This window comes from Pipistrellus kuhlii, unplaced genomic scaffold (genome assembly GCF_014108245.1).
Source record: "Pipistrellus kuhlii isolate mPipKuh1 unplaced genomic scaffold, mPipKuh1.p scaffold_m20_p_12, whole genome shotgun sequence".
NCBI classification, from domain to species: domain Eukaryota; kingdom Metazoa; phylum Chordata; class Mammalia; order Chiroptera; family Vespertilionidae; genus Pipistrellus; species Pipistrellus kuhlii.
Genome location: NW_023425427.1, coordinates 40,420,663 through 40,437,641, shown reverse-complemented (window position 1 = coordinate 40,437,641; position 16,979 = coordinate 40,420,663). Strand labels below are relative to the sequence as shown.

The window sequence follows — 16,979 nt, the reverse complement described above, 5'->3', positions numbered from 1 at the left end:
TGTCTGATCATATATCAGGACTAGTAAATAATTATAAGTATTATATTATTATACTTTTGCATATGTTAATATTTTGCATGATATTTAATACTCATCTGAGAAATGCATATAGTTTTCCCACAAAGAGTATTATTTCTATTATGTCATTGGAGTCTAAAGCAGTGGAGAATAAATAAATGACGGTATATAGGAGTCAGTTCTTCCTTGAACCAGCCTAGGCTATTTCATTATATGCTCCAGTTACATTGCTCTCTAATCCCAATTTGTAATCAATTGGAATTTGCAAGACAGGAAATAAAATTTAATTTTCCTGACTAACAGGAGTGCCTGTTTCCTTTTGGGGGGAAAAAATCAAACAAAGAAACAAATAAACTCTCTGCTTTACTTCTTTTGATCTCAATATTTGTTAGCATTTGGAAGTAACTCTTGCTATTTCTTTGTTTTGCTGTCAGCCCTATGGTTGCAGTGTATAGATCAAGGTAGATGTCTGAGAGGAAGGGGAAAGTCAAGATTCCATTCTGGTAAACAACAGTTATGGGCAATCTACAAAAAAGGGAAATAGAAGATAGCTCCTTGCAATTCCAATCTCTGCTGCTCAACCAAGATGAAGGTAACAGCTGGATGTGAATGCAGCCTGTGGCCATGAGGGGGAATCACCCTTTTGAAAAAACAATTAGGAAATAATATAAATTGCTTTGAGGGCATGGGAGGAGAAACAATAATACAATATCCATATATATATATATATATATATATATATATATATATATATATATATGGAATTATTGTAGAATAGCTTTTAAAAAGACCATAGTTAGCCATAATGTTTTTGAAACTGACTTTAATTTTGTTAAATTAAAATATAATAATAGAATAAATATGCCCAAAATACAAAAATATAAATTACAATGTCTACATAATTTTTTAGGATATGAATGAGATGTTGTATAAAATAATAAAAACTAATGAATGAATATTATTGCCTCTCTTTCTGTCTCTCTCTGCACTGGTTCTAGCAACTCATTTGCTATGCATTTTTTAAATTTCTAATATTATTCATTACCTTTTCTATGTTGGCTTTTCTAACCCTAAAAGGCAAATTTCCAATAGACCTTGACAGTTTTTCACTTTCACTTAAGGGGGATAAATGCGCTGGCATGCACACCGATGGAAATTAATTTCATCTAATTGCTCTTAGGCTAGCTATCTGGAAATGTAAATATTCCTACTGTAAGTTTTGTTGCCAAAAAATTCTCATTGCTAGGAGGAACCCTGACCAGATTGTGAAAAAGCAGCAAAGTCCTAATGAAAAAAAAAAAAAAAAAAAAAAAAAAAAAAAAGTAATCTGCTTTCATTATCAAATTCTTCAAGCGTATCAGGTGCATCATTGTATTAACAGGGAAATCTCTCCACTTTCCACAAAGGTTTACTCTGTAGCTTTGCATTGATGTCAAGTGACAGAAAGATGATCACTTTGGATGAGTAAGATGAAGCCCCAGAATGAGTCTATGAATGATGATGAGCATTGCTTCTAGCAGCGAATTCACAAAGGCCAACTTAAACTTGAGGCATCTTTTAAGTCCCTTGCCAAGAAACAAACACAACAAAACAAGACCTACAGCCTAAACTGGTTTGGCTCCGCGGATAGAGCATTGGCCTGTGGACTAAAAGGTCCCAGATTCAATTCTGGTCAAGGGCATGTACCTTGGTTGTGGGCACATCCCCAGAAGTGGGTGTGCAGGAGGCATCTGATTGATGTTTCTAACTCTCTATCCCTCTCCCTTCCTCTCTATAAAAAAAATCAATAAAATAAATTTAAAAAAAGATCTACAGATTTTTAATATGTAAGCTTTTATGACCAACTTCATATGATCTATAGAATCCATCTTGACTTCCAGTCTATATCATGTTTAGCACTTATTTTTTAATTGTTATGTCTGTTTTGGTGTCACAGAGATGACATAAATAAGATACAACGGTTCCTTGTGCATTTTGATGGGTTTTGCCAAGTGCGTACAACATTTCCATAGCCACCACCTTCATTATTTTTCAGAACATGCTCATAAGCCCAGAAGTTTCCCATTGAGCCACAGTGCACTCGGTCAACTCCCCACCACACAGGCAATGACTAGTCTGAGTTCTGCCTCTCTTGATTTGTTTTCCCTTTGTCTGATATACAGATACATATGAAAGAATACCACTCAACCTCTTTTATTTCTGGCTCCTTACCCCCAATACAATAAAGGAGAATTAGGGACCAGGGTCCACACACGTGCAAATTTGGATTTGGTTCACTTGACCCAGGTGGTACTGCTGGACCCATGGGAACTAGAAAACACATAGTGTCTAGAGAATTTTTTTTCAAAGGCACTCCATAGCATGGGCCTATTGAGGCATGGGGCTGCTTGCTCAGTATAAGGATAGTACTGGTAACCCAAGTCCCTATTAAAATACGAAACATTATTACCCAAAGAAATTTCACTTTAGCCCTACACAAGGGTCCCTTACTGTACCCAAGAGAAGGAACTGATGTTATAACTTTTCTTTCACAAAGGCTTAATTTTGTTTGCTCTCTACTTAATATAAATGGAATCATATGATACCTGCTCTTTTGTATAGGTCTTCTTACATCAAGCATTAATATTTCAGAAAGCAATCCCAGATGCTGTATGCATGAGTGAATGAAAAAATCACGTTGGTCATACATTCTTCTTTCAATGGGCACATGGCATTTTTACACTTTCTAGAAACAATAAATAAAAATGTTGTGAGCATTCTTGTACGAGTTTTTATTTTTTTTTATAAACAAACTTGTGTTTATTTTGCTTGAATAAATGCTAAGGAGAGGAATTTCTGGCTAACATAGTTTATACTTGGTTTTATAAGAAATGGACTAAACTCTCACCAAAGTTGTTGAACCAGTTGATAACCTCAACAATACTAGTAGACAGTGAGAATTCTAGTTGCTCCACACCCTCACCAACATTGGGTGTTGTCATTCATTTAGAATTTTATTCTCCCTGAAACTTCTTAGAAAATTCTACTTGGTTCATTTTCCACAGGGTTTTCCTTTTGGTCCTTTTAATATTATTTTACATTTTTATTTAAATTTTCATTATATGCAGTCTTTCTTTAAACATTGAATGTATTTTGTAGTATGTTTTTATTGATTTCAGAAAGACAGGAGAGAGAGGGAGAAGGAGATAGAAACATCAATGATGATGTCTTTTTTTTCTAAATATATATTTTATTGATTTTGTACAGAGAGGAAGGGAGAGAGATAGAGAGTTAGAAACATCTATGAGAGAGAGTCATCGATCAGCTGCCTCTTGCACACCCTCTACTGAGGATATGCCTGCAACCAAGGTATATGCCCTTGACCTGAATTGAACCCGGGACCTTTCAGTCCCCAAGCCGACACTCTATCCATTAAGCCAAACCGGTTTAGGCGATGATGTCTTTTTTAAAAATATTAAATTGTTCAGCTGCCTCCTGAAGGCACCCTACTGGGAATCAAGCCCAAAACCCAGGCATGTGCCCTGACCAGGAATCACAATGTGACTTCCTGTTCCAGGGGTTGTTGCTCAACCATTGAGCCATACCGACTATGCCCTTGAAAATATTTCTAATAGCTGTTTTAAGTTTTATGGGGTATCAATTCTGCCACTCTGTCTCTATTTCATTTGATCCATGTTTCTCCTGGTCATGAAACATAATTAGTATTTACATGTCTGATTACATTTGATTGGAAGACGGGTATAGTAATGGTATATTTTTTGGTATCTTGTTTGTGTTACCTACCCTCCTTTACAGACTGATGATGCACTTCTTTGAGGGGCAATTACATTACTTGCAGATCATATTGATCGTTTTGGATTTATTATTATTTTTTGTGTTTTTTTGTTGTTGTTGTTTTGTTTTGTTTTAGTTTTTTAAGCCCTGGCTAGATAGAGTTACATTTATGAAATAAAAAGTGATATAATATAGCAGGCATCTAATTTATTAGATTCAACATAGTTCTAAGAAAGAATTCTATGGCAATTATAAAATTACTAGAAGATTGATGCATGAAATTCATGCAAGAGTAGGCCTTCCTTCCCCTGGGTGCTGGCACTGGCCTCCCTCTCATACCCAGGCTTCCCTCCAGCCACTGGCATCTAGGACCCAGGCTTCCCTCTGGCCACCAGCAGGCACCTGGGACCTAGGCTTCCCTCCTCTGGAAGGTCATCCCAAAGGATGTCCAGTCTAATTAGCATATGACACTCATTATTATAGATTACCTGTTATATGCTCTGTTTTTGGTTTTGATTTATAGCATATTTCTTTTTAAAAAATTAACTTTGAAGTTCAAACATTTAGAGAATGAAGACACTGAGACCAGGCAAGAGGGAATTTTCAAATAGACAATTTAGCCTTAGTTTGTTCTGTAGAGAATGTTGTCTAAAAGTCCTATGAACACACGCTCTGAGTTCCTTGAGACACATGAATTTATATAAGAGAACTTAAACTCACTGGCCTTTGCTAAACAAAGAAAATTCAACAAGTTTGAATGATATATTTTATGATGGCAAATCGCAAAAGTCATCTCTCTGTGTTAAGGACTCCCATTATGGCATGTTCGATTTTTATTCTTTTTAAAAAATAACTACTGAACGTGCTCTATGTGTAAAGAACTGGGGATACAGGTGGATAAGCCTTGCCGGAACGTACCCTCATGCTTACATAAAATGGAGATTGACTGTAACCACCTTTTAACAAATTAGAAATGAAAGTACCATAAAATGTTTTCATTTGAGATAAAGAGATGCTGACACTTTAGTTTTCCAAAAACTATCCTGTATAAATATAGAGGATTAGAGGCCCACTGCATGAATTTGTGCACCACTGGGGTCCCTCAGCCTGGCCTGAAAATTTGGGCCAAAATCGGGTCTCCGACATCCCCCAAAGAGTCCTGGATTATGAGAGGGCACAGGCCAGGCTGAAGGACCCCATTGGTATACATTTGGGACTGGGGAGGGATACATGAAGTTGGTCAGCCATGGAAGGAACAGAGAAGAGCATGAGGGCATGTCCAGCCTGTCATGCTCAATTCTGATCAGCCAGACCCCAGCAGAAAGTTAACCTACCAGTCGGAGCATCTGCCCCCTGGTGGTCAGTGCATATCATAGTAACAGGTCAACTGGTCCACTGCCCCCTGGTGGTCAATACACGTCATAGTCAGTGGTTAAGCAGCCTTAACATTCATTAGCATATTATGCTTTGATGGGTTGACCAGGCACTTAGCATATTAGGTTTTTATTATATAGATTATTTGATTCTCTGGAACTATATGAGCAAGAAAGAAATTACCAGTGTGCATGCCTATACAGGGGTGGGCTAAAGTAGGTTTATAATCATTTATATGGACAAAGACATGCTCAGAGAAAACAACCAACCTTCAATTTACCACAAAGTCATTTGATGACTGTTACAATATAAGCAAGTAGTCTACTTCCAATTTTTATTATATGCATTTCTTATGACAACAAACATTTACAAAAAGTAAAAGAGTTTATGATATTAAAGTTTTATATTAAAATGAATCTGACTCCATTAACTGCTAACTTAGGTAATTTTTAAAAAAATTGTTTTGCTTCTTTAATATATTCTGCCAACTTACTTTATAACATAGAGTGTCCTCAAAAATAATTGTATTTCAAATATGTTTGCTTCCCCAAACAATTAAGTAATTGCTCTAAAATAATGTACATTGTAGCCATATTTATTGAATTAAAATTTAGTAGCAATTATTATTTGTATTGAGGTCAGGTGTTGTCTAATGAATCAATATCAACATTATGAAGAGTGCATTATATTATGGAACAAAATGGAGCTTTAGGATATTCCACATAGGAAATTGCTTGCCTATGTGACCAATTTCAATAGAAAAGACAAGTTAAAGACAGAAATAGTGCCATTTTAGTACCTCTTTAAAACAGAAACAGACAACTAGAAAAATTAGTGTTTTGTTTTTTTCCTCAGTATGTGTGAGTGTGTGGATGCACACACACACGCAAGTATTTTATGTGTAAGGTTGACAAAATATTTATGATATGTCTTTCAGGTTTGGGCAAGATTCTAATTTTATAAAAGTAGTTTGACCAGCGGAAATATACCACTCATTATTTTATTGAAGGAAATGAATTTTATTAGGGTACATTTTCCACTGTAAAAACAGTAGAAGAGAGGTGCATGCTTATAACTATTTGCAAAATATGTGACCTTAATGATGTGAAAATCAGCCACAATTTTTAAGTACAAAAATTATTGCTATAAAAAGTGTACCACTTAGTTTAGCATAAAATAAATTATAGGTGCTTGAGAGAGTTATCATTGAGAGGATTATAATAACCTTGTAACAATGGATGTAACAAAATTACAGAAATTCCAATTGTTTTAAAATCACTTTCTTACCAATCATTCTTTAATATAAAATTATCATAACTTTAAAATTTGTGCATCTTTTATTATTACTTAAATTTATTCAACTATGTATTCTTTAGCAAAAATAGAATCCTATGGTTCATCATTATACTATAGATACATTCATATGTACATAAAGATACATATAATTTTGGTATGGAAATACATATTTTTATATATATATCTTTTGGTGAAGTAGTCTGTAGAATGTACCTTATCAGATTTGGCTGTTTTTCTTTTTTTTTCTTTATTTAAAAAAGTATTTTATTGATTTTACACAGAGAGGAATTGAGAGGGACAGAGAGTCAGAAACGTCGATGAAAGAGAAACATGGACCAGCTGCCTCTTGCACACCCCCTACTGGGCATGTGCCCACAACCAAGGTACATGCCCTTGACCGGAATCGAACCCGGGACCTTTCAGTCCACAGGCCGATGCTCTATCCACTGAGCCAAACCGGTCCCGGCTGGCTGTTTTTCTTATGATTTGACTAGAATTATGAGATTTTTGGAGAAAGATCACACAAGACAGTAAGCTGCAATACTCATGACATAATATCAATTGTATATATACCAACATGCCTTCACTGGTAATGTTAGCCTGGATCACCTGGCTGAGCTAGTGTCTGTCAGGTTTCTTCATCTCCACTTGCAGATGAGAACAACTTGGAGGATGCTCATGAAAGAAAAGGTTTTGCTCAGATAACACAACACTCCCGTTTTCCTAAAAGTTTGCAGGGCACTTTTGTTCTTCTAGGAGGTATTTTTTCTGAGGAAAAGAAACTACTTTATATGCTGTGTGAAACCAGGAATGAGTGTTCATAGTCAGGGCTCCACAGATGCTCTGCTCCCCCTGAGGGCTGCCTTACTTCACCGAACTCCATGCTCCCCCAGCACCTCATGGCTGCAGGCTAAACAAGGTAGCCCAGGAAGTAACACAGGAAGCCAACATCTCAAAATCCCTGCTTTTTGAAATATATGTTTTATCATTGACAGTATGACAGATGCCCTCCTTTATCCCTCTCCACCCAACATCTACCCTGCTCCCCAGGTCTTCACCACCTACTGTCTGTTTCCATTGAGACCTCCACCTCCTGCGTGCTATTTCCAGACAAATCTGAGCTGTCACAGCACTGCTGCCCGGACACTGCAGGAGGTGAAGGGGACATAGTTGAGTGGCCAGTAAAAGGCACCCACATGTGAGTCCTCACCCCAGGCCAACAGCAAGGATGCCAAGAGGCTCCTCCCTGACAGACAGCACTCTTGGCTACACTACAATGGAAAGCACTGCAAACCTTTCTTCTTTGTCTTGCTTGTAGTTTTAACTAGTATATTACTCCTCATGAAAATAAGAGAAATTGAGTGTCCCAGTGTATCACTGAGCATCACAAATGAACACATAGGGGAGAGCACTGGGTATTAGCACATTTATTTTGTCCATTTTCATTTGGATGTAACTTTTAATTCGCAAAGCTATTCACTATTATAACAGCTTTAAGTAACCCATTACCTTGTCCTCAGCACCACCATCCCTGAAATATGTTTCCTGTAATTTTGTTGGTGTGAACCATTCAATTGCATTGGTAGCACTTTGATCATTCAGTCCACTCCATGCACTTTCTCACTGAGATGTCTTTCAACAAGGGCACATTGTCAAGGTTATCTGTCTTCTGTCCTATTCCCAAATGTGTCATTTCAAAATACAGTAACATTCTTAAAAGAAACTGCAATGAGGCTCTATAGGAGTAGAGGCAATACATCTACTCCTAAAGAGTTGCACTTAAATCTTATATTTGATGACTTGTTTTGTACTTTATATTCTTTTAGAAAATAAGAACCAACAGTAAACTCTTTTTGATACGTAAATTAAGATTTCCAGGCCAAATTTGGTTGAAGTGAAGTACACCTATAAGAATTGTTTTTAAATTACGTAAACACTGAACACACACATGTTTGTTTATGAGTTCACTCAACACATAGGGCCCAAGTGCCTGTTGTGTGCCAAGTACTGCTGGAAGGGGCTGGAATTCGGTAGTAAACAAGCCAGAGTCCCTTCCCTTGTGGAGACTATAATCCAGTGGGACAGTCAGACTAAACAAGGAAATGACTGCATAATATAACTTCAGGTAGCAAACTGCTCCGAGGGAAAATAATATAGGAAAGAGGAACAGAGAATGCTGGTAGAGAGTGTATTTTAGACATATCAGTTTTCTACTGCTGCATAGCAAATCCCCACAAACTCAGTGGCTTAAGGCAACACACATGTATCATGTCCCATTATTAAAGGTCAGGAATCAAGGCCTAGGGTTCACTGGGTTCTCTGCTGAAGACTCGCAAGATTGTAGTCAAAGAATCATGCGGGGCTGGGTTAATCAGAGACTCAGGTTTATTGGCAGATTTCAGTGCCTGCAGCTATAGAACTCATGGAGGCAGAAGGAAAATGTCTGCAACTGCTTCTTTCTCTTCTAAGGGCTACTCTGATTGGGTCAGGCCCACCTAGGGTAATCTCCATTCAGAGTCAAGTATTAGTAACATAATCACGGGAATTGGGTCCCATTGAATCACAGGTTCCACTGGCTCAGGACAGTACACCCAGAGGTGGATTTCATGGGGGCCACCTTAGAATGTTCCTGAAGAGAGACAGGATGTTGGTTACTTTTGAGCAAAGACCTAGGGAGAAAAAATCAGAATGAGCTCTACAGAGCTGGCTGGTAACAGAATTAAAAGTACATATGGGACCGGTTTTCTCAACTCACATTATATTTCTGTTTTTCTGTTGGCAAATTCTATGATAGACAAAGAACAAACACTTGATACCAAATCTGGAAAATAAGCACTCTGTGCATTCCTATCTTAACAATGAGAAAGCTGAGGTTCCAAGAGGTTTACTGACACCCTCAAGTTCACACAGTGGACTGTGGTAAGATCAGGGAGTGAATCAAGGCAAGGAAAGAAGCTACAGATCAGGTCACAGGAATACAACCTGCACTGTCACTCAGGGGATACATTCAGGAGCACTCAATGCTGGTTTAATGCTGCACTGCCACCATTTTGTGATTCTTAGCAATTTACCTTAAAATTCAGGTTTACCAGTGAAACCAAGGAGACAATGGAGAATAAGCATGAGCAGAAGGGCTACGTGCTACTTCAATACCTGCCTTTCCATTTACCTATAGCATTTGAGAAGCTCCATGGCACAGAAATTCTGTGGACTCAAGATAGTGAGAGTTCAGGGAGCCTCAACATGAGTACAAGTAAGCATGCTCTGACTACCACTAAGTAAGGGGGTGCTGACAGCCCTGAGGGGCTACCTCCTTTTAATGTAAACCAGTTGCCTTTTGGGGACCCTGAGAACAGCAGTAAGCATGTGGCTCAGCCCAGGGATAGTAACAAGGATGGGAGTGAGAGAGCACTGAGTATTGTCCCTAGGAAACTAAAAACGTATGAGTCCTAAAATAATGACTTACAGCCAATGAGCCTTCTCAAATAGCAGCACGTTATTCAAGTAGACATTCTGGAAAAGACTCCTCCTTGTAGATGATACAGCCAAGTGCAGCCTGAAATCTGGGACCGGACTTCTGTGTGGGGATGTACCTCAACTGAGAAGCTGTCATGGGGTTGTGTGGGGATCAGACTCTGCCCACACCAACTTGGCCATGTCCATGGCAGCCTGAAATGTCCTGTGGAGAGCTTTATTACAGAACTTAGGGGTTGGATGTATGCAAAATATATGAGATGTATTCCTGGGGGGAGGAGGGGATGATATTTTAAACTGGTATTATTCATTTATAACTTATTGAAAAACATTTGCTATTAAACATTAAAAAAAAAAACAAAAAAAAACAAAAAAAAAACTAAGGAAGTCTAAAAGACTTTTTAGTTCTGAACCTGGCTTTCTGTAAGTTGGATTTGAAGACATATATGATCCTCAGTGCAAATGTCTTGGCACAAGAAAAATTTCCAGAGAGTATGTCAGACTTGCAAGGTAGTGGACCTGGTGAGACCAAAGTCAAGGTTTCCAACATTAAAGGGGACCCAGCTAATATCTGGATTACAGGTGAAAGAAGCAGAGCACTAATTTGGAGCTGTGGGCACACCCTCTTGAAGGTGTACCTGCCCCCACTCTCAGAAACCATTTGTGACTCCACAATGCTCTGTGATGCAGACAAGACTATAAAGTCAAGGTTCTGCACTCTCAGAGCTCAGTTGCTTCAAGCAGCATCGCGATTCAGAAAATGGAACCCAGTCTATTTCTGAAAAGCCTACGAGAGTTTTATCTGAGCTTCTGCTCAGAATGTTCATATAGTGAACACAACGTAATTATCATCTTGGTGGTGAGCTTATTCCTTTTTTTTATTTTCTTCATGAGAATTCCATTAATCCCAACTTTCTGGACAAAGGAACAGACACGTAAGGTAAGGAACACTGAGCAAGCCTCAGCAGAGTTCTTTCTTGTTATTTAAATTTCCACATTTCTAAAGGAGTTTGGTTAAGACAGAGAGACACTGAAGATGGGACACTTGGGGATCTTTGTAGGACATCAGAGTTAACCAGCACTTCATCCTGAGCCATGCTGTCCTGTCAGGCATCACTTGTCCAAGCCTTTGTGTTGGGCTGATGAGTGCTGGGCCTCTGAGAGCCTCTGAGCACCATGTCACATTAACTGGGTCCTATCTGAGGGGACAGAGAAGCAATTGTAGGCCTCAGGTTATATACCCTATTTGAGCAGAGGGCCTCTGAGAAAACCAGGTTTGCACCTCAAAGACAAAATTCTTCTTGGAGTTTTTCAAAGAAGAAAAATTTAATACATTTTTAAACTTTAAAACCTGGTAAAAAAAAAATAATAATAAAAGATAACATTCCGTTAGTTTAAATGCCTTACGCTCAGAGAGCCATTATTCTTCGAGAGCAAATGCTGAGTTTTCTAGGTATAGGAGGAGAGAAACGATTCCCAATCTCTCATTCTTTCCTTTTTCTTCTTAGCATCAGGGCAAAGTCAAGAGGAGAAGGAAAGGCGGGACACGGGGACGTAAGTTTCTGCCTATTCCACCTGAGCTCCCCAAGGGTTACACTTCCTCTCGCCTTTCCATGATCTCTATGTCACTTGGTAGATAGTCCCTCTCATGAATCACAGACTTCATAAGAGAAGCTCATGGAAATACAGAACCTGAGATTCTTCTCAGATTCCCTGCTCTGCTGTCCCTGAGTAAGCAGCAATGAAAGACCCAGCCATGGGTACTACACAGTAGACGTTGAGAGTCAGAAGTTCTGTCTCTTGACTTTGAGAAAGTATCAATAGTTTGACTTCAGGGTGATCAGAATCTTCTTTGTTCTGATCATTGGCCTCTACCTCACAGAGTGGTTTTGAGCATCAAATGAGATAATGTGCATGAAAGTACTTTATTAAATAAGAAACTCACAAGGGAACCTTATTAACACACCATTGCCCATTTGACTTCATTTAATCATTCCTGGGGCTTTCAGACTCTAATATCCCAATGTTCTCCCATTAAAGGACCCCTGTATATTCCTTATAAGTCTACCTTCATTGCATGTAACTGACTTTCCTGGTTTCCCAGGTTCGAGATATTTCCACAAGAAAGTGGAGGAGGAAAGGGAGCTGATTGCTTTCCTGAAAAGGTGACTAGCCATCTCCTCTTTCTCCTGAGCTATCTAGTGCCTGACCTTTGCTATTCTAGGGATTCAGTGGAGCCTTCCCTAGTCATGGGAGGAGTTGCCTTAGGGACGGGAATGAGAGTGAATGCCTTGGGATGAGTGCATTGTGAAGTCATGGATGTGGACCAAAGTATAGGGGCAGTAGATTTCAGGTGGCCCCACCCACAGTAGGTCCTCCTTTCCTTGCTGTGGCCTTGGCTACATCATTTTACCTCCTGTCTCCTGCAGCCCCCTGGGACGGAATCATGATTCCAATCACTTTCGTCAACTTTTATGTCCAGACCCCTCCTGTGACATATGTAACAATGCAACAGCTGAAGTCAATCAGCTTTTCTCAAAGGCTCTGGAAAGATCTACTCCTTCAGTGTCCCCTGTGGTTTCCACAGCTCCCATGACAGCTCTGGAAAGTTCTACTCCATCAGTGTCCCCTGTGGTTTCCACAGCTCCTGTGACAGCTCTTGTGGCAGAGCCTTCATTCCATCAGTCTTCTGCTTTCCCAGGAGTTCCTAAAGGAGAACTAAGACCAACATCTCTGATTGAGCCTTCCCCACCATCTCCCTCTCCTCTCCCCACCAACTCAATAACCGCCTTAGGTAATTTTCTGTCACCATCACCATCATATCAAACTCTGACTACAGAGCCATCCTCTCACTCAGACTCTGAACTTCTGGGAAAACATTCCTCACTCCAAACCAAACACTTCTCTTCAACCTTGACACAATATGATTTCCATCAAAAGTTGTCTGACATTCATTCTACAAAAATCTCTTCTGTGGAAGATTCTGCAGTCAAACTTATAGATCCAACACAAGTCTTCTTTCTCAGTTCTGAAGAGCATGACTCAGTAGAGCATGACTCATATCCTAAGACCTGGGAGGACAATTTAAAGCAAGAAGTTATCCAGCTTTTCTGGGGGCTTCCAACTCTGCACAGCGAGTCCTTGCTCTCTGCTGTGCATGTCTCCGGTAACTATTCAATCTTCAATAGCATCTCAAATGCCTTTAAAGGCAAAGGATCCTCAGGACTTCCTTATTTCCTACCTCCATCCTTGCCTAAGGTCCAACCTCAACTTCTGACTCAAACTCTGCCTCTATACCATCACTCACCTCCCACACAGCTACAACCCCAGGTCCACCTTCAATCCCCACTCCCAATCCTACAGGCTGGTCTCATAGACCAGACTAAGGTCTGTGGAGCATATTGCCATACACCCCTGAATGAATCAGAAAGTCTCACCTCGTCTGATACTGAAGAACTGGAATGGAATGTGTTAAAGAAGAAACAGGAAGGTTTGTGGGGTTTACCCTCTCTAGCTCTAAGTTCTTGGGAAGCCTGCTGTCCTTCAGCACCCATCTCTCCTTCCTGTGGGCCCTCCAAGGCCCATATTTCAATCTCCATTGATCATTTTGAGTATCCTCTCAGCGCTGAGTTTAGAAAGAAATTTGAACATCACCTTAGGAAGAGGCTCATCCAACACCGGTGGGGCCTGCCCCGCAGGATCCATGAGTCTCTGGCACTCATGAAGCCTAGGTGTGATTGCTCAGAAATACCTAAGCCAAAGTGCTACTATGGCCTCTCATGGATCTCTACGTATAAGGCCAACGGTAGTGAAATTCTAAATAGAGTCACCCCATCAGCAGACTTCTATAAGCAGGGCTCAGAAACATTTCAGCAGTCTGATGAAGAGACAGACAGCTTAGGTAGTCATCCAAAAGGTGTGTTGACTGACTCTGACAGTGATTCAGATAAGGGTGTGGAACATGACATTGATAAAAAGAAAGTGATAATGCAGAATGTAAATCAGAGACATCTGGTAAATTTCCTGAAAGTACATCTGAGCAAAAAATTTGGGGAAATGAGTGAGAGTCACCTACCTAGGACTGTGCAGAGTTCACATCACTCTTTCCAGCATACACTTTCAGTAGAATCCAACAGGGAAATTGAACAGAGAAGTCTGCCACCATCAGTGGGTGGGAACTACTGTCTGAACAAGTTTCAGGAGCCAGCCTTCCTTGAGGCAAGTGCACCAAAGATGCTGGAAGACCAGGATACCAACTTGCCTATGAAGACATTAGGAGTCCTCCCTCCCATAGTCCTTGAATCCACAGAGGATCAAGGCACTAACTCTAATTCCACTATCTATCCTCACTCTTCCTCCTCAAGTAAAGTGATCTCAGAGGTGAGCACTGAATTGGGGAACTTTATGCCTCTGGGTCTTCACAGTGAAAAAGTGCGAAAAGAAAATTCACTCACTGTCCTAAATCTTCATCTCCCTGCCACCTCACTTGTGGACAAGGAGGAACAGGGGATCCAACAAGGACGTTCAGAAGAAATTGAGACAATGGTGGAATCCCAACCACCACCTCTGTCTGTCACAAACACCATCTCTGGCAAAACAAATCAGAATCCTTTTCTGACAGGCAACATTCAACCTTCAAAGCTGCCTGCAAGGCAAGCAAATAGAGAATCTGCACCAAAGAATAAGAGTCTGAATTTTACTGACAGAACTGAAATGCCAGAGGCCACAAATAGGGATGAAGCAGAACCTGCTTCCATGACCACCGAGCCCAGGGAGATAGCCAGGGCTGAGGAGCTCTATGCTCTTTCCTCTGTGACAACCAGCCAGCCAGGGATCTCCCAAAAGAAAAACAGAGACACCACTGTGACTACTGAAAACCCACCATCTAAACAATCAGATTCAGCTCCTAACATATCAGAACTTAGAAAGCAACTAATTGGTGAGTTGAACTTGAAGTTGGAGAGCAGGAAGCAGAGCCAGGCCCAAGGCCAACCCAAGGACATGTCCAGTGACTCAGGCAGTTTGACTGACAAAGCCTCCCTGACTCCTGCCAAGTGTGTCTCAGGTGTGAACAAGGAAGTACATCAGGTGCTGCATGTACATTCAGAGGACAGCACAGTCAGGATAGAGAAGCAGCAAGAATCTCGGCTGCCAAGGCATGCATTAAAGTCCTGCCAGGATCAGAATTTCCCACCAGGGGTAAAGAAAGATATCCTGTGCCCTCCCCCAAAGCCTACAGAGTCCAAATATAAAGAGCTTGGTGGAGGAGATGCTCGAGTGATAATTTCCCAACCTAAAGGGAAGAGATTTCCTCCTCAGGACACAGATGTAAAGGACATGCATGAAAGCAAGTCTTTTCACAACTTGCCACAGAAGGGACAGGCTCCTCCAGATAGCCTTTTTCTAAATAAAATGAAGAGTCTGTTTCAAAGGCATAGTCCTTCAATCACAGGGACAATGCAAGAAACCATCCCAAAAGCGGGAAGACACATATCATCTGCACAGAGCAGAGGCCCAGTTAAGAACAGAGCTACCTTCACTGGGACCCAGAAAGTCCACCGAGTCAGGTCCGATATTGTGAAGTGCCCAGAAGAGAAGCAGGGGCATAGGCAGGCAGGAGCTACCACCTATCCTCAAGAGCCCCTTCCCTCTGCAGTGCAGTCGGGGAAACCTGTGCAGAAGGCAGCAGTGCAGGCCAGGGTAAAGTCTGTGCAGGGCTGTGATTTAAACTGTAGGGCCCCCTTCTCCAATGTGACAAATAAGAAGTCTGGCCTCCAAGCAGCTATCTCTGATGACCAGAGATCCACAAGTATTAGACATAACAGGAAGGATGAAAGATCCTGCTCAAAAGCAGTGACATTAAAGGACAAGCAAGTATGCCAGAAGCACCCCCAATCTGTGTCCCTCAAGGGGTCCATACCTCCTCCAAGCCCCACCTGCAGGCCTCAAGCTGCCAAGGGGCCTCCTGCTGTTCCCACCACTGCTGGAGGCACTGCTTTCAGACATCAGCCTCCAAGATTTAGACACACAATGCTTCTCTATAATTTCCAAGGGGAAACATTTCCCACCCCCAAATAATTCCTTCCTCCCTGGAGGGAAATATTGACTTTTCTAATAAATGTTTCTGTAATAATAGTGATGTCTTCTCTGTGTCCTGAGTTGGGGGCATGGGTTTAGGGTTTCTCAGGGCTTGTGCTTAAGGAATGAAAGGAGGAAGTTCAGCTCCTACTGATTGCTTCCTTTGGTTTCCAAAAAATGACTATTACATGGAGCTCTTGTTGAGAAACAGATATCATGTGCCCTCCCCCAAAGCCCACTTCCTCCATGATGAGGTGTGAGGAGATGGACTCTGTCTCCACCACAGCTTAACGTTAATGAACATGTAGAGCAGCCCATACCTTCCCTTCAGGGAATGCTTTATGTCCTCTATGGCAGTTAGGGACACAGGCCTTCCATATTTGAAGATATGGTATGGGTATATTTTTCAGAAAGTGTCAGTGAAGAAGAGACAGTGGCCTAATTATTATTTAAAAGTCAGTGATCAGAGGATTCCATAGGTGGGTGAACCTTGAGTATTCGGGGGGGATATTATTGCATGGATCTCGGAATGCTCTGGATACAGTTTCAGAACAGCATAGACACCATTTAAAATTGTTTCAAGTAGTTCACCTTAACATGTGAGGTAAACATACCCTATCCTTGGCACTGAAGTACGCCCTCTGGAAAGTCACCTGGGGAAGTGGTTCCCATTTCGAGGTGTTTCTTCAGTTTGATGGATTGATGATTAAATATATATTTTTTCAAATCATCATCACTTAACTATCAGTGGTAAAATTGTTAATCAGGAAAGTACCTACCTCCCAGGCCAAATAAAACTGAAAGTAAGGAAAAGATGCTAAGAGTGAGTGAGAAAGTAAAAACAAATGAAGAAGGGAAAGAATAACCTTGTTGGTGGAACAAAGGTTTATGCCTCATCAGCACCACACTGGAAATTCCCTTGCTCCCAGCTTTTCCTCTAAGTGACCTAAACTCCACCTGCCAAG

At 40.6% G+C, this 16,979-nt stretch overlaps 1 protein-coding gene across 1 annotated transcript; it reads left to right on the top strand.

Annotated features, from left to right (window-relative positions):
- Positions 1-9,570: 9,570 nt before the first annotated feature.
- On the top strand, positions 9,571-16,014 carry LOC118716722 (spermatogenesis-associated protein 31D1-like). The gene is made up of 2 exons (XM_036434264.1): positions 9,571-9,715; positions 12,419-16,014. Exons 1-2 carry the CDS (start codon positions 9,571-9,573, stop codon positions 16,012-16,014), a joined length of 3,741 nt encoding a protein of 1,246 aa, XP_036290157.1.
- Positions 16,015-16,979: the final 965 nt, after the last annotated feature.